The 27599-nt window shown below is 38.2% G+C and overlaps 3 protein-coding genes across 6 annotated transcripts in view; 1 reads left to right on the top strand and 2 right to left on the bottom strand.

Annotated features, from left to right (window-relative positions):
• Positions 1 to 27599, top strand: part of LOC134676742 (protein MTSS 1) — a 119622-nt gene that overhangs the window by 78647 nt on the left and 13376 nt on the right. The window contains exons 4-15 of the mRNA XM_063535130.1: positions 12893 to 12977; positions 14024 to 14237; positions 14837 to 14953; positions 15762 to 15869; positions 16675 to 16810; positions 17332 to 17426; positions 18022 to 18108; positions 18409 to 18511; positions 18813 to 18905; positions 20153 to 20256; positions 20783 to 20894; positions 21531 to 21628. Of these exons, the coding sequence (XP_063391200.1) occupies positions 12893 to 12977; positions 14024 to 14237; positions 14837 to 14953; positions 15762 to 15869; positions 16675 to 16810; positions 17332 to 17426; positions 18022 to 18108; positions 18409 to 18511; positions 18813 to 18905; positions 20153 to 20256; positions 20783 to 20894; positions 21531 to 21628 (1352 nt within the window). The remainder of the gene's footprint in view (positions 1 to 12892; positions 12978 to 14023; positions 14238 to 14836; positions 14954 to 15761; positions 15870 to 16674; positions 16811 to 17331; positions 17427 to 18021; positions 18109 to 18408; positions 18512 to 18812; positions 18906 to 20152; positions 20257 to 20782; positions 20895 to 21530; positions 21629 to 27599) is intronic.
• LOC134676396 (phenoloxidase-activating enzyme-like) lies at positions 54 to 5487 on the bottom strand. Of its 2 annotated transcripts, XM_063534786.1 has the most exons (9): positions 5343 to 5487; positions 4544 to 4621; positions 3893 to 4050; positions 3363 to 3541; positions 2765 to 2916; positions 2252 to 2414; positions 1852 to 2066; positions 1457 to 1611; positions 54 to 970 (listed from the first exon to the last, which is right to left on the bottom strand). In XM_063534786.1, exons 1-9 carry the CDS (start codon positions 5395 to 5397, stop codon positions 713 to 715), a joined length of 1413 nt encoding a protein of 470 aa, XP_063390856.1. In that variant the 5' UTR covers positions 5398 to 5487; the 3' UTR covers positions 54 to 712. The 2 variants fall into 2 exon arrangements, with proteins under 2 accessions (XP_063390856.1, XP_063390864.1); XM_063534794.1 differs by lacking the exon at positions 4544 to 4621.
• LOC134676648 (uncharacterized) lies at positions 22153 to 27372 on the bottom strand. Of its 3 annotated transcripts, XM_063535060.1 has the most exons (7): positions 27295 to 27372; positions 26581 to 26616; positions 26150 to 26286; positions 25833 to 25915; positions 25135 to 25274; positions 22443 to 22475; positions 22153 to 22330 (listed from the first exon to the last, which is right to left on the bottom strand). In XM_063535060.1, exons 1-6 carry the CDS (start codon positions 27315 to 27317, stop codon positions 22472 to 22474), a joined length of 423 nt encoding a protein of 140 aa, XP_063391130.1. In that variant the 5' UTR covers positions 27318 to 27372; the 3' UTR covers positions 22153 to 22330; positions 22443 to 22471. The 3 variants fall into 3 exon arrangements, with proteins under 3 accessions (XP_063391130.1, XP_063391119.1, XP_063391124.1); XM_063535049.1 differs by lacking the exon at positions 22443 to 22475 and having other exon boundaries at positions 27295 to 27371; XM_063535054.1 differs by lacking the exons at positions 22443 to 22475; positions 26581 to 26616 and having other exon boundaries at positions 27295 to 27332.

Genomic DNA, 27599 nt, shown 5'->3' with positions numbered 1-27599 from the left:
GAATAGCAAAAAATCCTCGTATAATTTTACTAATGAGTTAATGAAAAAAAAACTACAGTATAAATTATTTAATCATCAATTAATCTCATTAAGTCGTTATCCTACTGGATCAGTTCATAATACAATCTCACATTGATTTGACAAATGTGCATTTCCCAAATATGTATCACAAATCTCATAATTATTTTGCCTGAGGCTAGAAGAGAATAAAGCTTATTTAAAATTCCTGTACCAAGTGGTCCTTTCTCAAGGGTAAAAAAATATGATTTAAGTACTAAAATTCACAAGTATCCGTACAATTGAATTTACAATAAAGTTTTGAACTTTCAGTCATGGCATCGAACTGAGATTCTGCCAATCTGCCACCAAGGGGTGAGGTAATTCCATTCGGGACGTAGCTCGTAGTGCCGCTATCGCTTATTCTGAGGTATTGTCGACTCATGAAGTCATTTTTTATTAGTCACTTCTACACAAATTATGTCAATTTCGCATTTATAAAACACCATTTAATGTACTCGAGCTCGTACCTATAACTATATCTTCGGGGCATTCACAGAACCTGACCTTTGCAGTGTATTGGCTTCTGGTACGCAATACAGGGGCTGCTTAAAGCACAAGATAAGCTATAGTATTTTTTTATTCTATGCAAATGTTGACCAATGATATGGCATCCATGTTTTAATCAGTTCTTATTCATAAAGTCAGTCTAAAATCAAGGCTGAATATTGCTTCTAATCCATGGCAAGTATTCAAACACTTTGGTGTACACTCCAGGAATGTTTTCCAGACCACACGGCGTCGGGCCGAAACTGACGATGCCAACCACCTCGAATGTGGATCCCTCGGAGTACATGAGAGGCCCTCCCGAGTCCCCTTTGCAGGAATCCTTGCCTTTCTCGCCACCAGCGCACACCTGGCCGCTCCACAAAGTGACACGGCGTTTGGGCACGTTGTAGGCCGGTTGACATTCCTGAAATACATAAAATAATATATCTATTTGTAGCGATGCCTGTCAAATTTGCGTAAGTCGACAAAAATGGTTAGGTACGGTCGTTATAATATAAAAGAAAGTTTCTAATTAAGGGCTAGGTAACTTTGGTACCGTTTATAAAGTCGACATATACAGAAGTACCAAATATAGAAATTATATTATTCTCGTGAATACAGTTTTCAAAAACCTTATTATATTTATTACATTTTAGATTAATTACTATATACATAACACATAATGTATCATGAAATTATATCTTTAACCGTGCTCGTTACTCGTTCATTTAGTAATATTGAAGATCGTAAATAACCTTCATTAGTAGTTAGCGATTCGTGCAGGTGAAATCGAATCAACAGCAATGAAATCTTGCGAAGTTGCATTGTGTACTTCATAACGTTATTATTAGTTTTTAGATTTTGTAGTATTTGGATTAAAATTTGGGACGTTATTCGTATGCGTACATACCTCAAGGCTTATGTAAGGCAAGTCGACGTGTAGCTTGATTTTGCTGCTAGAATGTGTTTCATTGATAGCTCCCCAGCCTGCTGCAAATAACTTCCCAGAGGACGGTATGCTGGAGGTTACATCCCTCATTGGCAGGCAGATCGGCCGGATAAAATCTGGAAATCAAATAGTTTTTTTTACACTTGATGCTGATGGAGGTAACTTTTGAGTTAAGACCCGGGTTAGTGTGTTGAATAAGATTGTAAATCGTCGTGTTCTCTGGCACTGCTTCATCCACAATAAACTTTATTTTGAAGGGAATTTTAAGAAACTTGCTGATAAAGATCAATTATGTAAATTATGTTATAAATATATATTTGTGCAGATTCTAAGGAAATATTCCAAAGTAAGTGTACCTGTATAGGGTGCAAGTTCTGAAAGCCTCAGCATAGCGATATCGTGCCTCCTCAGCGGGTTACGCGGATTGTAATCAGGATGGGGAATGATGTGCTCAATAGGGATGATGACCGGGTCCGTGGTGCAGTCCATATCTCCTGGATCCCCGCCTTCTACGGGTACACAGTCGGGACCGCTGTTAGACGTGTCGTATTCACCCAGACGCACATTTGTTCTAAACATAAAACAATAACATTTTATATTTAGCGAATTGGTTATAACTAGTTTGATATGATGTCGCGCTATGCGAGCTATTTTGACATGTCAGGTGACGGCCGGTGCGGCGGCACGGGTGGCGAGAATAATAACGACAATGGCATATTCCAGCCAACTCTGTAGTCACTTCAAACCGACACTTACGGTGTCCCTGCATCAAGCACTGTTCCCTTCACGCAATGACCCGCCGTGAGCACATAGCGCCCGGAGATGAGCACGCCGCCGCAAAGCAGCTTGATTTTGTTGTCCTTTTTGTACTCGACGATCGCCAGCCACGGATACTGGTCGATTGATGTTGCGTTTCCACCTGGAAAAGATAAATAATTGAATACATAGGAATATTTTTGAAAATAAGCATATGACTGTAACAGTTCTATATTTAGGTATTTAAATGTTGATAAGGCTAATGATTCACAATCAAATTTGAATACTTGAAATGTACAGTTAAGTATTTCCTTGTTATATTTACTGTTATCGTAAATTGTTATTGTTACGTTCATTAAGGACAGATCAAGTTAGCATCAAAGGAATTCCATGAACCAATCTCATATTTGCATAGCAGTCATATCGCGTGTTGGTCTTGTGATGAGTCGGTATTTGTATCCGGCTATTCGGTTAAGAGTTTGTCTTTTCCTTTAAACTCTATAATTAATTTACCGGTAATCTTGTTAGCGCTGCTTCCATCCATCCCGCAGCATTCTGTCCTAGGATCGGGCGGTGCCGCGGAAGGTTGACACAGACCGGTCGGCGGCGGTGGCCCTGGAGGTGGCCCGCAGCACACGTTGAAGCCGGGGTTGGGGCTTATACATCTATACACAAAAAGACGTACAATATTCGTTTATCTAGTTACCTCTGACTACAAGTATACAAGTTACTTAATGATCCGTGTGATTTTGTTTGACGCTTGAAAAAAAGCAAGTTATTCAAGGACAAGAAAGACACTTCATCGTATCCCACCCATCTCACTCATTCACCCACTATTCCAAAATATATATAATTATCCCCTTTACTTAAAACACTAATAGTGTAACATTGCTAGGGTATCTAAATGAAAAGCGATGTTTAGTATAGACCATTGTCACCCATTACACCACCATTGTGTTCGAAATAATTATATACTTAGTAATGGACTCGGATGCTTGAATTGTGAATGCTGTTATTAACCCTTACATAAGTGAATAAATTGATAATGATAAAACTAGGTACATATAGTAGGGTATTTCACATACTTGAATAAAAAAAAAACGAAGCTTACCTAATACTGTTAACATAAGCTCTATCTTCAGCACTGACCGTAGGGGACTGCAACCTCTTCGCAATTTGTTCACATTGGAAAACACTTACACACTGGCCCTGGTTACCCTCCGGTGTGTAGCAAGTTTTCGACTCAGTTGGAGTAGGAGGAGGTTGTTCAGTGGCTGATGGACAGCACACCTGTAATTCAAGGAAAGAAAGGTGGTTCAAAAGAAAATCACTTTAGATTTTCTAGGCCAAATCTATCCATTCTGCAGGATCCTCGTAAATTTCAAAATGTTTTACTTCTTTTTACACACTTTTATTGACCTTCTCTTCGTATATAGGTATCTATCTATCTTCTTTGTATACTTAGTGCTTCAAATCTTGTAACTAGAACCACTTCAATGCAATAATATGCTAAGGGCTCAAATATCTATTAAGCCCGATATTGGATAGTCAATTAGAACAGCAGCTAAAATTGTCTGTATTATATCGTTACCCATACTAGAGTTGAGTATATTTCATCAATGGAGAATTTTAAGTACCTACCTTTGGTATTGTGCCGATGAATCCACATGCTGACTTTTTGAGGAAGTTCATCTCGTCTGGCGTAAGGCGTGCCTTGTTCACAATTGCTCTGAGTGGGGGGCATTCCAATATACTTCTGCAGTCGCCGCTCTTGTTGTCGGCGGTAGAACATTGTGATTCTATAAAAATGATATTTTTTTAAACCTGTCAATATGTGCGTCTCATGCTCAGACCAAAAAAGTTCAAAATACAAATTTGATCAGTAGTGTTCATAAGGCTTTAAATGTTGGTGCTTAAATGCATGTGCGAAGTTTATCTCGATCTGTCGCTGTTATCTGCCGTTAAAAACGGACCCTTATTACACTTTGTAAATTTAATCCTATGAAAAGACTGAAACAATCCCAAAGTGCCCCACAGTTTTGTTAATGGAAAAAGTAACGGAAGAAAAGTGCTAAAAATGTACGTAGGTATAGAACGTAGTGTCTCTTTTTTGTGCCAATATTTTGTCAGAATTCAACTCTTATTGTAATTATGTAAATTCCCAAAACCATGACATTCTTTGTAAATGCTAATAGGTAATCCTTTTCTGTTTGTTATATTTTCGGATTGCATTTAGTGCTAGCGTGTCGATGTAAGCTTCTTGAATATTTGTGATATACACATTTGAGATACCTCTCCTTAAATGGACAATTCTTTGGTGTATACGGTCGATCATAGTTGGCCTTCTCACCGTATGGTGGAGCCTGAAAGCTGAATTTATAATTAAATATATTGTAATCGTAATAGTTCCGGCTTATATATAATAAATACTTACATGGCCATGACCAGTTGCCATTTAAGTATTTAATAATCTTTTATCATTTTCCTCGACGTAGACACACACCTATTCATGCTTATTGCTTATGCGACATTTAATTTATACATATGCATCACTATTATGTTTTGCCTTATGCCATACTTTAACAAACATAGGTAAGTCGTATGTTTGTTAAAGTTTAGTTATACTTACATTTAAATCTTGATGTTTTATATGAACTAAATTGAACTCCTTTTCATTTAGTACCCTTCAACCCTTACTGCGTTACACATAATCGAGCTATAAGCGTCAATTTCCTAATAATCGTTTCTCTTAATCCAATTATCTTTAGCAGATTAGCAGTGATATCAGAGTATTCCTGATTTTTTAATGCACTAAAAATACATCTAAATAATATGAAGTAGGTACCTCTATAACAAGGAAAACCACAACGATAAACGGTAATTTAATATACCTATTTGAAAATGACATCATTTTGCTGCTTAAAATCATTATATTGAAGAGGGATTTTCTTTCCAGAACACAATATATTACTTTATAACGTCTGATTCTACAAATAATTATTTTATTGCGTTAATTAAAGTAAGAAGAACAGGTAACATCTTAAATGCATGGTCGAATAAAAAAAAAGCATTTTAAAACTGGTTTACTTACGTCCTTCCACGAAACACAAATAAGCCAACGCCGGTATAAGCCATTTTGGCAACATTTTCACTTAGTCACAGTTCATTAACACTAATGTGTACTTATAGGTAATGCGCCACAGGCTTGCGCTGACTATGCGGCGTCCGCGCAGATGCTCAACTGACCAGTGGCCAGTAGCCAGACAAGATTGTATTTAGTTCGTTCTCTCATAACAGAACGTTCCAAGCGACTCGTGCGTTCATGATAAGTTGAACTTAATGCGAACTGTACAAAGTTGTATACAGTTCCTAAGTAACAAACAAACATCTTCTATTGATAAGTTTGCCGTATGAATAAGTGGTGTTTTTGTTATGTTGTTGTAAGTAATATGCGTTCTTGTGCAGATATAGACTTAGTCTCTTATGTTCAAAGGTATATTTTCGTGAAAATGACGTTAATTGTGATCGGATACAGCAAGTGAAACTATTAAGGAAAAATGGTTTTCGGCTGATGAGTAACTCGGGGTTTTTGCGAAGATGGTATTATCTTACATGCATTCGGTAACCTTTTTTTTTGAACTGCCTCCGCGTCTATGGATGCGGAGGTAGATGAGGTCATGTTTTAAACTTATCCATCCATTCAATATGATTATTTAGACTTAGTCCAATGCTAATTACTTAAAGATTGTAACTTTAATACCTATTAGTCGTGAACATGAATGAACAAGTAAGTTAAACTTGGAGTAAAAATGCATATTATTTAGAATATTATTACATATTATGTAGGTATTTTGTTGTTGCAATTTGGATGCTCCTGCAATGCAAATGCAACACATTAAGGTAATCGGTGCAAACCACAATTTTTTTCTACACAAAAAATAGACTAACTGGTTTTAAATTATGCCTGACTGTCTCATACGCAGGTAAGTTACCTACTTGGACATTTCCATAGATAGGGTAGGGTGAAGTGAAGTTCTTGTTGTTAATCAAGTCAGGGAGCATTCTACGTTAATCCTTGTCTATAATTATATCCCAGATACTAACTACTATTGGCCAATTTACTACCCGATCATGCTTTTGTATCAAAATGACAGTGTACATAATATGGCGCTTACTTTACGTGTTGACTTGTTGAGCAGTAACTAACTACTCCCAGCCCCAGCTCGAGTCGATATAACTAGATTAGTCTTGTTATTGGAACAGATCGGCCGGACAAATTTGGGTAATGCCATCTTAGTATCCTATCCGGGATATATGTAACTATAAGGATTAATGTAGAATGAAATTGATCATAGGATAGGAAGCCAAATTATGAGCTCCTTATCATAGTAACCCGTTTTCATTGTTTATCGAATAAAATCAAATTTGCCAATTAATATCTAATTCGCAGTTTTGACGTCCACTTCTGTGGCCTGTATACTTTTTCTTTGTAGAATTGGCCTCCATGATTGGCTTATACTAAAGAAAACGGCATCGAGATTACTGTTAGACTACGCCAATTGAAGTAAAAATACGCCCTGCTCTTTTTATTGTTTTATTTAAAAAGGTATCTAGATAAAATATAAAATTAATATATCAAACATGTAACATAATCGGATTACTCGTTCATATTAGATCTAATCCAGTCCAGATAAGCAGATACATAGGTGTATACGCCGGGCAGTCTGCCGCAAGGTTTAGTACCGTAGCTGACGATGCCGACCACCTCGTACCGGTCCCCCTTCTGCCTGACTAGAGGTCCCCCTGAGTCGCCCGCGCAAGCGTCTTTGCCTGGCTCTCCTCCCGCACACATTTGCCCGCCCCACAGACGAGGTTGATGGGTGAATTTCGAAAAGTGATTGTAACAAGTCTGTGGAAGAAAACTTTAGTGAGGTTTACATTCAGAGACAGACACGTGTCGTTGCCTAGCGCTAAGGCATGCAGGGATCAAAACGGCGAGTTTAGATGTCGTGTGTACATCTTGACCTCGACTGTACTTATTTATTGAGGACATTCTTGTTATTCGGCTATTGACCTGGTAAACAACGTTCAACTGCTTGATAAAGCATTTCAAGATATTAACTTACTAAATTACCATCACATATTATATACGTACGAGTATATCGACTGGAGGAAGGTCCACTATTTGTTTCACAGGGCTTTCATTTCTATTCTCGTCTATAGCACCCCATCCTGCCGCAAGTAGGCGCGAGCGTGCTGAGCTTTCACTTATATTGTTCGAAGGCAAGCAGATCGGTCTAACAAAATCTGGAAAAAATAAAGAGATTTTAACATTATGCAACTTGCGAGCTTCACACCGATGAACTGCGTAGATTAGATTCAGTATGTATACTGCTAACTAAGACTGATAGGTCCTTTGGTGGCGTAGGTGGCCTATTACCGCTACCATTAGGAGAATATTAAAAGTTGCCTGTAGGCGCTTGTACAGTCAACAACAGAGCTATGAATACAGGCAAAGTGCCAAAAATATGTATACACGACCTTAATGTACAGGCAATAAAGTACTGTAAATACATATTTTTGACACTTCGCCTGTATTCATAGGTCTGTTGTTGACTGTACAAGGTGTTCCAAGACCAAATAGTCTATTAAAATCTTACAATTATATGTTATCATCCGTGCAAGCTTTATTATAGCGAGGTCATTCCAATAGTCCGGTGCACCTTGATAGGATGGATGCCTAATGATTCGTTCTACTGGTATGCTAACAGCACCATAAGTGCAGTCTTTGCCACCGCCTTCTACTAGCACGCAATCTGGCCCGGAATTGTAAGTATCGTACTCTCCAAGGCGGACGCTCGATCTGCAAAACACATTGTCATGAATATTACCTATTCCGATTTGTATCGTAATGATCTATGTAATTGTACTCGTAAATGTTATCATTGTCAGAGCTGGATTGAGAAATTTTGATACCCTAAGCATTTATAGACCATGGTGCCTCCTTTCCCTGGATGATCCGTCAGATTCGATTGGTTTCTGAGATTTTAGTGCCCTAAGTAACTACTTAGGACACCGCGCTAAATCCGGCACTGACACTGTTTATTAGGGAGTGGGTATGTGAGTAGTGTTTATTGATCATGTTATTACACCTTTGCTTAGATAATGATATGTATTGGCCCGACACATTGCTGACGGCCCTTTCAGCACGACAGTGATGGGGAACTTGTCACATGGTGGCTAAAATTATTAATCAATATTATCAGGTACCTTACAATAAATACATACAAAGTGTTTCCTGTATCCACACAGTGAGCCGCCGTAAGTACGTATTTCCCACTGATAAGTGCTCCGCCGCAGTTAGTGACGATCGTGTTATTTTTGCGATATTCTATCAGAACTAACCAAGGGAACTGGTCGATATTTGCATTACCGCCTCCTAGGAATATAATAATTTGATGAGTTAATAATTTACCTATATATGTTAGTTGATACTTAAATACACTTTTGACTACTATCTTATCCTCCCTCAATATTACCAACAAAACATACATGACATTTCCTAGACTCACCTAGATTTATTCACTTTAGAACTCTACGTAGGTAACCTAAAAAGAGCTAGGCTCAGATACCTACCTCCTACAATAAATTTTAAAATTGATTTAAAGCTAGGTGTAAAAAACTTATAGTTATTGAGCTGTAGGTCTCCTCTTATCCATTTTAACTTGTACTTTTCTTATTGACATAACATTTGGACGTACCGGAAATCTTGTTGAACCCCTCACTTGATCCGCAGCAGCCGGTCTCTGGGCCTGGGGGTAAAGCCGTCGCAGGGCATTGTTCGCTCACAGAATCTATGTGATTCGTTGGTTGAATAGGTTTAAGAGGTGGAGCAGGCGTGCAGCAAACACTGTAACCGGCTGGACCGTAGCATCTACAATATATTTTATCATCTAAAATACATACGAAACACAAATAACTCACTATAGTTTAAATTTGATAAATGTATTAATTTATGTAGTCATTATTTTTATATTGTACAAAAAAAAACCTTGTAGAAATTTTTATTATCTCGACGAAAATTTTTCGTCGTAAATTTCAATCTGATTGTTTCATTGAAAACGCTGCTTTAACCCTTTAAGGGCCACTTGCACTATCCCACTAGCCCGGGCTTAACCCCTCAACTGCCTTGTCCCGTATCTGTCCCAGACAATTTGGACTGTAGGTAATAAACAGTTGAAAGGTTATTAATTCAGTAGCAAATTTTGTGACACTGGCGTTCGAGGGGTTAAGCGGTTAAGCCGTTTACCCAACGTCAAATTGTACCTACTGGAAGGCAACCATGGTAACACCAAGTTTAACCGGTTAACTCCGGGTTAGTGGTTTGTTGCAAGTGGCGCTAAGATAACAAAAGCATGTAGATATGGTGGAAATATTTTATACGCCTACAGTTACGTTCGTGGCAGCATATGTAATTAGTGTCGTAGTGTAAGCACAGTCAGCAGCAGAAGTTGCTAAGCGGGCGAGGTGGTCAAAATGACGCTGACACGCTCTTATTCTCTAACAATAAAGTCGCGTCAAGATCATTTTGAACACCTGGCCCGCTTAGCAACTTCTGCTGCTGACTGTACCTATCACTATTTCTGCTCACTATCCTGCCCTTAAAAGAAAACTATAAACGAGGTATACGGCGTACAGGAGTTTCGTTGTTATATATATGTTGATTACCTCGATTTTTTGATGAAAATCAAATCGTGAGGAGCGGGGTTGCTTCTCAGCAACTGGACGAAAATGGAGCAGTTACGGATATCTATGCATTGTCCGTTTACACCATCTGGTGTCACGCAGTTCAGGTTCTTTGGGCAGCAAATCTGCAAAATGAATTTCAAGGATTAAGAAATTATTTGACACAGTTTAAGGGAATCATTTATTGTACTCCTCGCTAAACCATAAATTTATAGAATAACATTATACGTCTTTAAAGATAAAAAATAATGAGTCCCTAATTTGATATCTAATATTTACTTATGTACAGAAATAAATCTACAAACATGTAATTTCACTTAGATGTCTTTTTTACTGTTATATTATATCTAATTCTATCAGTGTAGTGTTACGTATTACGTACATGTATGCTATGCTGTAACTTTTAATCTTACCTTAGGAAGTGTTCCGTCAAATCCGCATGTTTGCTTTCGCAAAAAGCTAAGCTCGTCCGAGGTTTTTTTGAGCTTGGTGACCAAGGGACGCAGGGTTTCACAATTATCAATGCTTATGCATGTGGTGTCTGCTAAGCTATCTGCACACTGCCCTGAAACATGACTATCAGACTAAAGTATTAATTATAGTAAGTATTTAGTACTAGGTTTAGATATGTGAAGTCCTCAATACACAGTTGCACACGGGTCGAACGTGTGGGGCCCAATCGATATTAATGATATTATTAATGGGAGGAGGTTTGTGCTCAGCGCAAGGCCTGGACAACCACATAGAAAATTAAAATTTAAAGAAAGTATGACTCTCCTTTATTGCAATAGTGATAAGGACGCGAATGAGTGAATCTACTTTTTTTATCTCTTACTGTCCGTTTCCCTGGACAACACTGATAATGGGCACATAATAACTAATATGTAATGGGTTTAATGGGCCATCTACTAAGCATGTTAGTAGAACTTGATCAAACATGTCACCTAACAAGCTGTGACATACATGTGTAGTTCTGGTTCGTTGATTATTGTCCCCTGGTCAACGGGACAGAATAACAAGAAAAAGTCGTTCATCCACCCATGCATAGCATTATTTTATTTGACTCGTTTGACATTTATGAACATGTGCAATAAGTTGTACAAGATGACTATTTTATGTTTTTTATGCCGTTTGTTTTATTGAGTTATATGGAATAAGAATTGTATTGTTAAAACTTTTCATGTATTAAAAACTGAATAGGTACTTACATATATTTCAATTATGCCTATAGTTTTATTATTAATATTTTATAAATATATATTTAATTTATGCCTACGCTCATTGCTTGGGCTGAATATATAATAGTTGTCTCGTTTTTCCTGTTAATTCATCACCAGAACTAGTTTCATATTATAATAATATAACTCAATAAACTTACCATTTAAAAAGTCAACGCCACACACCACAATAAACAGAAATAGCATTTTAAAATGAGCTCTTATTTTAACAGTAGCAGCACCCATATTTTTTAATTAATAATACTTAGCATTAAATTATATGTCTAATCCGCAAACACGTCAAAACACTCCTGATTGTTTCGGATTATGGCCGTTATTTTTTGTAGGTACCTGACTAACTGTACTCAAGTGTGTAGAGTCTGTGCGAAAAGAGAAGAGTCGTGGAATGTATGGGGCCCTATACATTTGACGACTCTTCTCTTTCCGAACAAACAATACGGTTTTAAATTTTAGCTCTGCATAAGTTAGTTACACAGTATGGTATTTGTCGTAACACATACGGGTAACTTATTTATAATTTGTATGCCTTCTAACGAAATGCTACTGTGTGCCCACATTAGCAAGGGTGATTATGATTATTAATAGTAGTGAACAATCCAAATTGTTTACGGCAAATAATATAATAATGATATTCTTATATTTATTATTTATATTAGGGTGGTTCAAAAAACATTTTTTTTTATTTTCCGACGGGGCATCCCCTTATTTTGTTACACTTATTATGCTGATAAAATACACCAAGTTTCGTAAATTTATCTCAACTACAAGGGGGTGCTCAACCACTTTGAAAATTTTGTATGTTGTATGAAAACCAAAAAACAGAAGTATTTATTATTCAGATTTTTATTTAAGTATCTGTTTTCACATTATTTGCACATGTGATTTATAAGTTTTTAAGTAGAAAAACAGTTTTATTTCTATTTTTAATATTTTTTCGAAAAGTAAGATTTTTAGAATTTCACCTAAAAAATCATAAAAAATAGAAATATAAATGGTTTTTCATCAAATAACTTTTAAATCACACTTTAAAATAATGTGAAAACAACTACTTACATAAAACTGAAAAAAATAATAACTTGTTTCTTTTGGATTTCATACAACTTTGAAAAATTTCAAAGTGTTTGAGCATCCCCTTGTAGTTGAGATAAGATTACAAAACTTGGCATATTTAGTCAACAGAACACGTGTAATAAAATGAGAGGGTGCCGCTTTTTCTAGCTGGAGTTTGAATTTTTCCCATACAAACGTGAACCACCCTAATTTATATATATTTAGCTTCCTTGCATCAAGTTTGAACGTTGACTTAATGGTTATTATGTTAGAAACTTAGAATGGACAAATTTTATCAAAAATATGATATTATGACATTTCTTATCATATTATATAATAATAATAACAAAAGTACGTACATGTTCAATAAAAGTAATTCAATAAAATTGGTCCATTCCAACATAATAATAATTATCAGTCAGTTTTTGAAGTAACTATAAAGAGAGCCTTTACGAGCTGATGTGTTGAAAAGTATTCTCTATATAGTATAGTCTATATGAATCTTATCATGTGAAATACAACCTTTTGTATCTATACAATTATATTATTATTATTATAGCATAGCTATGTTTAGGTTTTTAGTGATTTTTGTTTTAATTTGTTACAGGAGCAACGAAAGAGATCGGAACAGCGCTCACCAGGGTTTGCCTCCGCCACAGAGCCATCGAGACCAGAATGAAAACGTTTATCAGGTATAAATAAATATGTCGACATTCTTTATGTTAAGTACTTCAGTAATTTGGGATTGTTGAATTAAACTGTGTTGTCCTTTTGGTACTCTGCCTGGTTGGAGATCTCATTCAAGTGGCGCCATCTATAACTACATGATTAAGGGCCTTGGTGGATGGTACCTACGGAAATTTATTAAGTTTGACTTCAGCACACGCATACTCGTATTTATCCTCTTGGGGTTCAATGTCCTAATACTAGTACAAATTACCTCCAATGAAATTTAAATCTTAATGAAATGGAATAGAGTTTGTTTTATTTCGTTTCGTTCGATTTTAAAACAAAACATTTTCAACTCTATTTTCTAATACCGTTGATTCAAATTCGATTGCCAATTTTCCTTGTATGGTGGGCCGCTAGAGGCTATACTTAGGTTACTAATAGGCAAATAAAATGTATAACTTACCTATGTATATCACTTTTTAGTTGTACTATGTTTATACTTTTCATTTAAATTTTGTTTTTTAAAGCAAGACAATGTGAGTAATATGAGCATCTCGATGGGTGGGTACAGACGAGGCAACTTTTCATAAAATAATTCCAGCTTCCTTGCATCTAGTTTGAACGTTGACTTAATTCTTATTATCACATTCATTCATTTTACTTAGATTCCGTTGTTGGGGCAGTGACGTTAGTTCCAGTGGACCGTATGGCAAATATGAGATTAATGAGATAGCATAATTACATAACACATTACCTCAATTTTAATGATGTCATACGTAACACGACCAGAGGCTCGTAAGCTATAGGTAGATGGCTGACGCTGCATGCCTCATCTCATCAACTAATCATTGTTGTAGGTAGCTAGGTAGCGCTTTTGCATTTTAACTGTGTGTGTATGACCACCGTACCTCTCTGAAAGGAGTTCAATAAGTAGTTAAAAGTGGATGGCTATGTTAAATAAATTAATTTTTTTACCTTTACCTTTTCTTATTATGAAAATTAATTTACAATAAAGTTAGTCACGGCACAAGTCCTTTGAGTACACTTATATGAAACATCTTTACAGTGCTCTAACGGACGCGCTAATAGTTCCGTTGACATCGCGCGCAGAAGAATGGCGACGGGGATGCGCGACCGGCGCGCTCGGGCGTGAGCACGCGCGCGAATGCAAGCGTGCGCGCGCCGAGCTGCGCCGGAGAGTGCACGATGCGCAGCGGCACGCGCGCAAGGCACGTCGCGCACCGCCTGATGCCAAGCGGAGAGCAGATGTTTCTATGCAGGTACATTTTCCAGTTTAGTTCTATAAACATAGGATTCAAGAAAGTTGTCATTATTTTAAAGTAGTTATAGTTTTACCTGAGTAGGTACTGAGGCCGCGTGCACGGGAAGGTGCAGACCGCTTCATACGGCAGTGTAAGGTCGGACAAATACGAATACAAACCTCGCGCACCAACCTTTACAAGACAATCAAAAAGACATGACGCCATAATTTCCATTACTTATGTATACTGAAGTAAGTGTTTATTCAGGCAACCTGGGAATAAAACAGGTCTTTATGTTTGTGTAATCGTACCGTACCTAACCTTAAAAGTTTCTAAGGTGCATAATCACAACGTATATGTAATTAAAAATAAGTACCTACTCGTACTCTTCTGTACTTGATGTCTACATATTTAATTACACAAACGGTTCTACCGCGATATAATTTCATTATTTTTACCTTTAATTCTGAGGTTTCAGCTGAGTTGCACCAGCTGTGGTCACGGAAAGACATATATCGTGGTAGACCCGTTTGTGTAATTAAATATGTGTACAAAACGCGGGAGTTTAAAATGTTACTTGATGTCTGTTAAACTTGCCTTCTTGTTGTCAATTCCAGGATGTCGCGGAGCGCAAACAGCAGCTGGAGGAGATGGAGGAGAAAGCGGTGAAGGCGGCGCTCGTCGAGGAGCGCAGCCGCTTCTGTCACTTCGTGGCACTGCTCAACCCCGTCGTGGTGAGTGGACCTGATTCAAAAGTAGCCACGCTTAATTTATCGTATTATTATTCAATAAACACGTTCAACAACACGAAATTAATGCAAAAATGTTAAATCCGCAATTTTAATAAGTTTTTTGTTATCACGCTAAAGTATCACACGTTTATTACATTCTTTATATTACTTATACCAAAAAAACCGGACAAGTGCGAGTCGGACTCGCCCACATCATCTGTGAAATACATTATCTGTAAAAATTTCAAATGTCTAACTATCACTGTTCGTGAGATACAGCCTGGTGACAGACGGACGGACGGACAGACAGCGGAGTCTTAGTAATAGGGTCCCGTTTTACCCTTTGGGTACGGAACCCTAAAAAAGTATGACAAAGTTGTTATATGCTGCAATGTTCTGTCGCCAGAGTGCAGCACTAGCTCCTCTAGTAAACCATAGAGTAACTTATATGTATATACTGTGACTTAAACGGTTTTTGGCAAGACCACAGACAATAAAATATAACATTAATGCATCAAGGCGGTTTGTTAACAAGGCCCTACCGAGAAACCCGAAGATCGAAATTTAGTTTAGCATCTTTATCGCTCGAATATGCAAGAGTGATAGAGAGGTTAGATAACGAAATTTAGATTTTTTATATCCCGGTAGACCCAGATTGTGATGGATGGTAGTGACGCCCCCTACGCAGAGTTTCGCGTAATATTCCCTATTAAATGATTTTTTAATGGCGTAAATAATGAAAAACTTATTTTTCATGTTTTTTATCTAATACTTTTTGACCAGCGATTGATTTTACATCACCTTGTTCCAGGAGAGTGAAGTGGCAATGTTAGCGGAGGTGGGGCACCTGCAGGAGGGTAGCGAGCAGCTCTTGCGGCACACCACCGAACCGCGTACCTTGCCCGCTGCAAGCTTACAGGCGAGTATTGTTTTATAAGCTTTTATCTAGTTTGAGTGAAGTGGCAATGTTAGCGGAGGTGGGGCACCTGCAGGAGGGTAGCGAGCAGCTCTTGCGGCACACCACCGAACCGCGCACCTTGCCCGCTGCAAGCTTACAGGCGAGTATTGTTTTATAAGCTTTTATCTAGTTTGAGTGAAGTGGCAATGTTAGCGGAGGTGGGGCACCTGCTGGAGGGTAGCGAGCAACTCTTGCGGCACACCACCGAACCGCGCACCTTGCCCGCTGCAAACTTACAGGCGAGTATTGTTTTATAAGCTTTTATCTAGTTTTATCCGACCGGATATATGTATCTCTGTTAGTTTAATCTAAATCCCGGTTCTCGATTAAGCGGATTTTTTTAAGAAGATAAAATATATACCAAAATTAGTGACATTGAAAGAAAGAAAGAAAGAAAATACATTTATTTATGACAAACAAACACAGATGACAAAAACATGTTGACAAATATGTATACAATGTAGGTATACACTTAGAGCAAAATGCCATAAAAGGGGCACAACTCAGCATGTAGCTGGCAAAGCCAGCGCTGTTCTTCCGTTCCATTCAAAAGATAAAATGGTCTTTAGACTAATATGGTAGTTTTTTTAGCTAATTTCTTTGAAATTGTTGAACTACCGAAGCCGTTTAATTTGCGTCTAAATGTCGAGTTGTCGATTCTACTATTTCTGTGTACAATCAGGACACAACTATGAAAATAAAATAAATGCTCTGTAGATCAGCTTCCTGCAGCAGAAGAGTTAATGAAGTGTTACTATGATTCCAGGTGATATGCGACGTAAAGTCGTGCTACAGCGGGTGGGCGGAGGCGGGCTCCTCGCCGCCCGCCAGCCGCCTCGGCAGCCGCAAGTCCTCGCTCACGTCCATCTCCTCGCTCAACAGCCAGTGCTCGGAGGCGCACGGTAAACACAACACACATTATTAAGTCGTGCTACAGCGGGTGGGCAGAGGCGGGCTCCTCGCCGCCCGCCAGCCGCCTCGGCAGCCGCAAGTCCTCGCTCACGTCCTCCTCGCTCAACAGCCAGTGCTCGGAGGCGCACGGTAAACACAACACACTTTATTAAGTCGTGCTACAGCGGGTGGGCGGAGGCGGGCTCCTAGCCGCCCGTCAGCCGCCTCGGCAGCCGCAAGTCCTCGCTCACGTCCATCTCCTCGCTCAACAGCCAGTGCTCGGAGGCGCACGGTAAACACAACACACTTTATTCATTAAGGTCAAGGGATGGATGGGTATAGCTAGCGATGTGCCGTTCTCCAAAATTTGCTCCTATTTCAGTAATAAAACTGTTGGGCTACAATTACCCAGTTAGGAGCTAAATAGGCACAATTCATTTATGGGTTCCGGAATACACGGCCAGCATTACCTAAGCTATTCCAGTGACTCCCAAAATGATCGTCTCTAAATCATTGCATGTCGTTTCCACAGCGTCCGGGTCGACGGTGAGCTGTTCCACGCCGATTTCGAACGCATCATCTGCTGGGACCATCCCGGCTGCCGCTGATACGAATAGCTTGTCACAGGTACGTCCCGAGCCAGAGTGTCGTGATTGAGCTACCTTAAGGCTTCGTCACACAGGCGCGTTTTGCCTGTGTGACGGAACCTTTACCGCTTCAATCGGATTCCTACTTCTTATAAACATGCAACTGATCATACGCGGCATCTGGGGCCTATTGCAAAATAAAATACAAGCTAACAAAATCACTAATACTATATATTTGCTTGTATTTTATTTTAAAATAGGCCCCTGGTTCTGTTAAGAGTGATTTACAAAAGAGTTTACATTTTTATACTCTTCAATTCCCAGACCGATTATTGCGTTTTAGAATTTCGTAAGTTTTTTATTCCCATATGACTCATATGTTCGAGTTCGGATTTATTTTATATATTTTTTTAATGCGCTGAACGAATGTTCAGGGTTAAAAAAGGGCTAAGTAGCTTTTCTTTTCTACCCACCTGGTTTTCTCAACTTCAACTTTAGTGGGTTATTTTACATCTATGTTATTTGCACCGCGATTATAATGACGCACATATTGCTTATTGCTTACCTTATTAGTTTGTTTGAGTTTTATTTATTTGTGTTTATGTTTTGTTTTATTTTGTGGTTTCTCCCGCTAGTCCGCGCGGCTGACCAGCGTCGGCAGTTCGGACTCTGGTTTCCGCTCGCAGGACGCCCTGCAACGCCGCTCGCTCTACGTTGAAAATGTAACTTTTATTTGCTTTTGTTTATTTTCTTGCCTATGATGTGTCCCAGAATATGGCAGAACGATCTGCACCCCTTTCAGGCTTGAATTTTTTTGTTGCCTAGATGAGAAGCGGTAGCGAGTGCAGCTCGACACATCATAGGCTATTTTTTTGTTATTTTTTTTAGTTTTACTGCAGTTATATTTCCATATTACTATCAAATTCCATCAATATTTTTATAACTGTATAATTACACTGTGCCATGATGACCAACCAAAGTTAGCTAGATCCATATGTGTGAATTCGTTACTTGATTCACAGGGTTCTGATAATCAGAGCGTGAGCAGCGAATGCACGACCCCGGCCAAGAGCACGGTGGACGACGATCACACTGACGACGGTCGCGACACGTTGGGGAATACTGGTGAGCCACTTACTACACTGTTCCAACGCTCACATCTGACCTCAGGCTCACCTATCATTATTTATATTACCATGCCATACGAAATATACAATGACCTTCTTTTTGTGACGTTTTAAGCAAAGCGCTATAAGGGCGATATTTAAAAAAACTATGCCAAAAGCGTCTACTGAATATTACTCATACACGAATAATACCTTTCGGCTCAGAGGGACACGTGGTTGTTTACACAACGATAACTAGATGAATCTAATCTAGTTTCCATGAGTCCTTGTTATAATGCATTATGTGACTGTCGTTTCAGCATCCGCTACGTGGCCGGACCTGAAGGATACCGCACAGTTCGAACGAGCCGCCTCGGCAATCATGGGAGGCAGGCCTCACACCATTTCAGCCGGTAACATTGCTCAAGATAAATATAGGCCAGTCATCTTAAAAGTCATCATCTACTCAAAGGTTAACTGGAAGAGATCCCTCAAAGGGATAAGTTCGCCTTTGTACTTCTTACTAATTGTATGTTATTTTTAATATGTAATTTTTGTACAATAAAGAGTTTACTACTACTACTACTACTACTACTACTTAAGCCTAAAAAGGGGGTTAACCTCGGAATGAGAGATATAAAGTGGAAACTCGTATACACCTTCGTTATGACGTATTAAAGGTTCTCTTAAAAGTCATGGCATATATCGTGTGCGCGTCAGAAGTTATTCCAGGTCAAAGGTCATAAAAATCGGTTTTACGCGGATATCAAATTTTCTATAGCTCCAATATTGTTTACGAGTTTTCAGCTTTATATCTCTCATTCCGAGGTGAAACCCTTAATTTAACTGGGCCAATATACAAATGTTTAGGGATAATCTCAGCTTAGTATTCTTTTTGTTAATTGCTCACATACCTCTTTTACCATTAAATCGAATCATGTGCTACGAGTACATATCCTATTCATATCCGCAAACTGTGAGATTAGATAGAAGTGGTGTCTGAATGAAAGTTTTAAAAGTCAAAAGCCTCACTCGCTGCTCTTTACGCACAAGAGAATAAAAATATCAATTTTCTCATAATTACCAATTTAAAATTCACCAAGTATAAAACGACGGTGTAGACCTACCCCCTCATTCATAAAACTTTACGGGACTGATTTAGTTAAATTATGTTTTATCCCTTTCTTACAAATACATAAGTAAAAATGATAGATAAAGACAAACGATTGTTAGCTAATTGAGGTTTGTAGCGCGTTTATGAATAAGGGGGGCTACTCGTTTATCACATAAATATAAAACAATAAATTAAGTAGATATAAAACAATAAATTAGTAAATTTTCGTTTAAGCAGTTGTTGCGTAAGCATTTGCAAATAAGAGTTCGAATAATATCCATCATTATGATATTTTGTAGTATTTTATAAATATGTGGTAGTTTATATATATATTATTTATTTATGTAGTATAGATGTACAGTCTGTTTTTTTAATTTACTCAATAGGTATATTTATCTCTCTGCACCAATTGTAAATATCTCTGTTTGGTCCTATGGTTGACTGGTAGAGAATGCCATTTGGCATTAAGTCCGCCATTTGTACATTGTTGTATATATTTTGTGCAATAAAGTTTAAATAAATAAGACAATAAATTTGTATATGCAGCGTACGAGCGCGGGCACGGGCGGCCGGCGCTGACGCCGCAGACCTTCGGCGACGCGGACGGCTCCACCCGCGAGGGCATCTACGCCCGCCCGCCGCTCCCTACGGTAAGGGTCACTTGCACCATTCACTAACCCGGGGTTAAACGGTTAAACCTACAATTCTAATTACAATATATAGTATGAATAATCTCAGGTGAATTTTTCGGGCTCGGACCCTAATCTGTTAAACAAAAGATACTGTTTCCTTTATGCAGTGGTTACAATGCTTACTACTAATAGCCCCGACGTAAGTAACGGGAACAAACCCATTTAAAAAGCAAATTTACCATTCTAATTATATGGATCAAATTCTTGAATCAGCCCATTCGGAGATAACACGTTTTTGTTATCTCAAGAAACAAGACCACCCTAATTGTTCTCTGAACAAGCTGTCATATGAATTTGAACCTTAATACTATCACGATAGTTGCTTTTTAAACGACATGGTTGCTTTGGCACGAGTGTAGACCGCTCTTAAAAGAAACTTTTGTTTAACGGATTAGCACCCGAACTCGAAGAAATCATCTGAGATAATTCATACTACAAACCAGTATTAAAGTGCCTTGAATTTAATCGCACTTTGTATCTACAGCGCTGTTCGTCGCTGGAGCGGCCATCAGTCCCAGCGAAGGGCAACGCGAACACCTCCCAGCAGGACTTCAAGCCCAACAAGCCCTCCTCGCTGCCGCCGCATCTCACTAAAGGTGATTAGTCTGCCAGCTCTTAATAACTGACGCTGGAGTTCAGCTTGTGAGCTCTTGGAGAGCGCCGACCCCACGGACCCGAGAACAAGTGTGAGGGTGGTATCCAATTTATTTCTCCAATATGTGTTGCGTCTCACATTTTGCTTTGATGAGAGAGTGAGACGCACCCTTACATATGTTCCAATACCAACCTTACATATGATTTCGAATTTCACTTCAACTTTGTTATACTGAATAAGTATATTTACTTGCTATTTATTACATTTGCCCTTTTACATTTACCATTTACCCGAATAAAGAAGAAGGAAGGTTAATAATTTTATAGTAGATACAAGTATCGTTTGTTTATTTATTTCTCTGTGAGACTAACCCCCTTATTCATAAACGCGCTACAAACCTGAATTAGCTAATAATCGTTTGTCCTTATCTGTCATTTTGACTTATGTATTTGTAAGAAAGGGATATAACATAATTTAACTAAAACTAAATCAGTCCCGTAAAGTTTTATGAATAAGGGGGTTAGTTGTTAACGTGGCATCATTATCGGTTAGGTTAGTTTATTTTTACTCCTTCGAGTACCTATAAAACAAAGTAATTTGTGGAACATGTGTAAAACGACGCATTTTGTTTGTACAGAAATGCCACAAGCACTGTACGTGAACATGTCGGAGCTAGCGACGCTGGCGGCTTCGCGTGCGCAAGCGCAAAACGCAGAACACCCGCAGCAAGAGAAGGTACAACTTTTTTCTACATCATCCCTATAAGCCTCTATTAGGGCTGATTTAGACGGCGCATGCGATTTTAGTTACAGTGCGGACTGTTGGTTACGTCCAATTCAGCCAACCGATCAAAAACCGCTATGTAATGAAACTCGCATGCGAGTTCTCGCATCGTTTAAATAGGACTTAACCGACACTAGCCTCTAACTATTCATAGTGCTTACCAGGAGCACAAATGTCAAAACAATGGTTCAGTATTTATACATATAACTTGCCCCTACTTATGAGTTTATGGTATTTTTTCAATCGACAAAAACGCAAAAATAAGTGATTGTGTTTATCCGTGAAATTCATGACAGCTATGAAACGATTTAATTTGTAAGCAACTCGTACGTCAAATCAACCCGACCTATATTAGATTACGTAATATGTAGTAATAGCAAATCATCTTTAAAAACTATTACCGCATTACATTGTCGCATTGTAGTTTTGGCACAAAATATCTGTATTGCGGATCATCGAATAAAAACCAAACTGTGTAGAAAACAATAAATTTATTAGTATATGCTATTTTTTTACGGTATTACCTACATTGTCTATATTACCTACAGAGTATAATTTAGGAGAACTTATGAGTTTAGATTGAATATTCTCATACTGCCGTCCTTGTCTAGACGGTAAATTGGCTGCTCGCGTCGCATCCGGATGAGAGTTGGTCTGAAAAGAATATCTAATTAAATCTTAAGAACTCGACTGCCACATTCGAAAGCTGATAGATTGATATTTGATTGATGTTTACGGTAGCAATAATTGTTATTATACAAGTTACCTCTATTTTAGGATTGCTTCATCCTGAGTTTATCTGTTAGATATACAACAAAAACCATTAGCTACAATAGAAATAAACTATAAGTGTGCACAAGATGTATTCCTCAGCATCGCCAGCTTCTGTGTATATGCGGAAGGAGGACCCTCACAGGAGGGTTTTGGCTACTGTACAGTCACCTGCAATAATATGTTACTCTTTGAAGGCCGCAAAAATATGTAACACGCTCTTATGGCTCTACAAATAAGATCGTGTCAGATATTATTGAGGCCTTCGTTGTGTAACATATTATTGCAGGTGACTGTACAGTCAAGTGTAAAAATATGGTTGTAGACAACTTACTCAAAAATATGTCCCATAGTTCTGAATTCGCTGACATAAGAGCTACGAGACATATTTTTGAGTATCATAAGTGCACCCATATTTTACACTTGACCCACGTTATCCCGAGTATAACGGACGATTGACATCCACCGGGCCGGTCGACAACATTCATCGTCATGTTGCAACTGCCTACTATAATCTGGTTAGCCATTTCCGTTAGTAAAAATAGGTAGGCAGCAAAGGACCATCGGCAACTTTGTATGCAGCCTTGCCCCAAAACCAACAGAGTTGAGAGTTAGGTCATTAGATAGGTATTTTTCTGTACTTTATTTCGTTCTATGGGCACCAAGCGGAATTCCATTGCAGAACTGAGATATTGGTATTTTAGCCAAAATGTCGTCACCCTTATTACCTAGGCAATAGGGTCGAAGTAAGTAAATTAATTGCTGCAGGGTAGATGTTCGCGCACCGCCGGGCGAGCACACTGAATGATTTGCTGCGCTCGCCCGGCGGTGGACTCTATTGCCTAGGTAATAAGGGTGACGACATTTTGACTAAAATACCTGTATCTCAGTTCTGCAATGGAATTCCGCTTGGTGCCCATGGAACGAAATGAATTACAGAGAAAGACCTATTTAATGACCTAACTCTCAACTCTGTTGGTTTTGGGGCAATTTTGACGCATCGTCCTTTAAAAAATGTAGGCGCTAAAGGTTGTCCTCCCGTAAATTATCGAATTTATCGACTTTTTCTACTGATAAAGTGGGTTTGCCCGAGTTTACATTCGCCCGACTGCTAATACTGTCAGTGACACTTGACACTGGCCTGAGTTGACCTGCTAGCGTAAATTGCGTTCACGCGCGCGACTCCATACATCTTGCGTGAGAACGCAACTCATGCTAGACGGTCTGGTGACAATTGACGACAGTCGAGTCGTGGTGAACCATTTACGTCCCCGAGTAACCGACGGGGTGCCATACTGTATAGTCTCTACTGTAGGTATATACGCTTCACTTTGGCATCTAAATAGACCGTATCGCCCGGCCCGGTCGATGTGAATTCCATACAATGATATTATTTAGTATGGATTCAAATAGTCGTGGTAGCGGTCAAATATATCTGTACTATCTTGCAGCGTGCTCAAATGTCTTAACGCAGCACTTGCACCTGCACTCTAATGCCTCGAAAATAGAGCCGTATTCAGATATTTATGATCACCTTGTTCGCATGTCGCTCACTGGTTCTGCTTTGGTTTATTTGCAAATAAAGGTATTACAGATATCGTGATAAAAAGTAAAAGCCGGTGTGATTAGAAATTCAGTGTTAAGACGAAAGTGGAGGACTGGCTCGAAATCGCCTTTTCATAACAAACGTAGACCTCATTTTCCTCTCTGAATATTAACATTAAATGAAGAGAATGAGAAGAGATTAGAAGCGGCCGTCCCCTTTCCTCTTAAGTATAATTAATAGAATGTAAACGAAGCTGAAATAGTAATGTTGAAAAGAAAAACAAATATGCCTTTCCAGTATTGGCCGACGTTAGTGTAATTTGATCACTAAAATTACAGATTGAAAAGGTTGTTTAAAACTAAAACGAATGACTAAAAATTTATGGAAAATTAATTTCAATTACATTCATTTCTTTCTAGTAAGAAACTAATGATTGTAAATATTGAATGTTTAATGTTTATCAAACCATTAAAATACTAAATCAGTTTTAGTGTAGGTACAACATTGAAAATGTTCGAATTATTTAAAAACAAGGTTTTGTCAAAGTTAAGTTTGGATACATCAGGCCGGACAGATGGGAATGATTCATATGAATGCTCCAATACCAATATATGCCCGGCGGGGAAAAATGGGAATACACCATGATTATGCTTTTTTTTATTCACCCTTTTAACACTTTCGATCGTTAATCATATCAAATATTATTCATTTAAAAAATGTAACTAATAAGTAATTAAATTCGTGTTAATTAAAATCAATTAAGTATTATTAATTAAGTTAGTGTTCCATGTAATTGTAATTGTAATGTAACTAATAAGTAATTAAATTCGTGTTAATTCAAATCAATTAAGTATTATTAATGAAGTTAGTGTTCCATGTAATTGATTAATTTTTAGTTAGGATTCACGATTACGGCCTTTCACGTTTTCACGGCCAACACTGCAAATTAGGCTTGGAAAGTTTTATGAATAATTATTAGTATTATTACCTCAAAGTGAAAAACGCTTTGTAATTGAAAGTGCAAGAGACGGACTCCGAACTTCGTTCTTCAAACTAACTCTTCCCTCTATTTATCACTTTCTATCCTCTTCAACAATGAACTTCACTTGAATGATGAAAGGCTGTTGTATAAAAATCTTACAATTTTTCCCAATGGAACTTGTCAGCCAGGCTCCTGGAGACCTGGCCGTCCCTTGTCTGCTTGTTGACCACGCGCTCGACCATCCGCAGCGAGCTGAATACACTTTGCACGCTTGACGGTTGACGCGCGCGGGAAGTGTTCTGAAATACAACAATCATCTCTGTTTGTTATACAAGTCACTGGTGGCATAATAAAAACGTTAAACAATAAACACTGATTTAACAGCATGTTGTCACTTGGAATGGAAAACGAGCGCGGCAGTGTCTGTCTCACTGATAAAGAGCATATTATCGCTTATAATTAAGAACCTTAAAGTTTCAGTTTAAAACTTTCGGTCATTTTATAAAGGGTGGCTAAAAATAACTGCATTCCCGTTGCCAGGGAGGTTTTGGGATTATACTGAGCGACTTTTACTATGAGACCAACCCTGAAATCGCAAAAAAAAATTACCCTCCCACAGAAAATGGACCAGCCAAAATGCCTATTTTGATTTCGCGATTTCGGGGTTGGTCCCATTGTAAAAGTTGCTCAGTATAATCCCAAAACCTCCCTGGCAACGGGAAGGCAATTATGTTTTAGCCACCCTGTATGGATTTGTACCGACCCTAACTACAGAGCATGCTCTCCGTCATGAATCGAAAGCGGATACTTACTTGTTTACCTGAATCGAATATAAAACGACCAAGAGTATAACTTACCATAATCTCAATTGTTTCAAAAAGCTTCTTAAGCTCTTTTTGCTCCCTTTCGGTTAATGTGACATTGTCTTGGTCGAATATACCTGGAAATACCATTTTGACTTAGGGAATTTTTGCTTATTCCTGATTCAAGTATTAAATTACTAGTTCATATTAGGTACAACTACAATAACAAATTCTCATTACTAACGAAACACTATACTTGTTTTCATCGGTTTCTTCAAGTATTACATTTGTTGTCACGAGAGGTTAGCTTAAGGTGAAAAGTATAGTATAGTACCGTAGCAATTATTTGACTTGTATAGAAAAACATGTACCCGTCTCTTTCAGCTTGGCTTTTATGGTAGCAAGTGTGATGACGGGCGCCATCATGTCTCTGATCTCGCCAGATCTGAGCGTGCCTACCAGGCTGCCGTAGGGCTCTGAGCGGGAGGGCCGCCGCGTGTGCTGGGGACTGTTGTACAAAATAAACTAAAATTATTCGGAAGTTTCAACAGCTGTTTTAATCATTGACAACTTATTTGAACGAAAGAGATGATTATATCCTAAATAACTTAATTCATTTGATAGGTGGCAGCCGTTTGATTGGTTGAAAGTGTTAGATTGTAAACGACTTGAACACGTCTTGCAGTGAAAACATTGACTGCAGTTATACAACTAACCGATGCGCTGTCAATGATGTTTATAAATAAACACTCACTTGTTAACTCACTCACACGCACATCGGGTTTCTGGGGAAAACACTTACCATGCCCATGAAATTCGAAGTAGATTTACGGCTAATCTGTAAATTATAGTTGTACGTTTCATATAAGTTTATTTATACTTTAAAGCACTTATGCAATATCAAATAAACACACAATATCAGAATATGTTTTGTTTATGAAAAGTATCTTTTCCTCATATGCATATGTAATTGATATCTTAAATATTTAACATAAGTAAGTGATTTCACTCGAACCGATTGGTCACAGGTTTATATAACGTGATTAATTTAAACAAACGTTTAAAATGTAGGCGAAGATAATCGTATCGACAACAACATACTAAAAATCTTGGATAGGTTATTTTCTTATTTTCAGAGAATGTTGTAAGACATATAAGAAATATTATTTTTATAAGAAAGTATTTGCCTAAAATCGTTTGAAGTCACAAGGTTCAGCGACAATTAAGTAACTTGTTACATTTGGCAGACATTTTATGAATAACGCTATACTATAAGTGTCTATGTTCAATCAGCGACATAATTTGCACACGCTTTTAACTATAAAGTTGTATTCAGATCTTTTGGATCACCCCGCACTCTACTCCTGTTGCAGCCTGTAATATCCACAACCACATCGTTAATTTCGCCAGCCGTTATTAGTCAATCGTTGCGTAAAGTGTATACGAATTTAATACACTTGAGTTGATGTGTATATAATTGACTTGTAATAAACCTAATTTACGTATGTGTACTCACAAGAGATTCAATACGACTGCCATGTTGCACCGCGAGTTGGTCCCGACTGAATTCGTCGCGGTCCGCCCGATGAATTTTATGGCGGTTGCATTTACGCATTCAGTTGCGGTGCATTCTTGATCGTTACACTCGATTTAAATTAGGGTCAAATTGTCGTCTACAAAGATAAGTAACCGTAGCAAAATGACAAGATGCCTTTTATATGCATCCTTCATATCAAACAGCTTTTGATAACTGGGAAGATAAAAGAAAAGAGGAACAAGTCGTCAAGTGCCTATTTTCTTATTTTCCCTTTGCCTCCGCTT

This window comes from Cydia fagiglandana, chromosome 2 (genome assembly GCF_963556715.1).
Source record: "Cydia fagiglandana chromosome 2, ilCydFagi1.1, whole genome shotgun sequence".
Taxonomy (NCBI): domain Eukaryota; kingdom Metazoa; phylum Arthropoda; class Insecta; order Lepidoptera; family Tortricidae; genus Cydia; species Cydia fagiglandana.
This window is presented reverse-complemented; position numbering and strand designations above follow the sequence as displayed.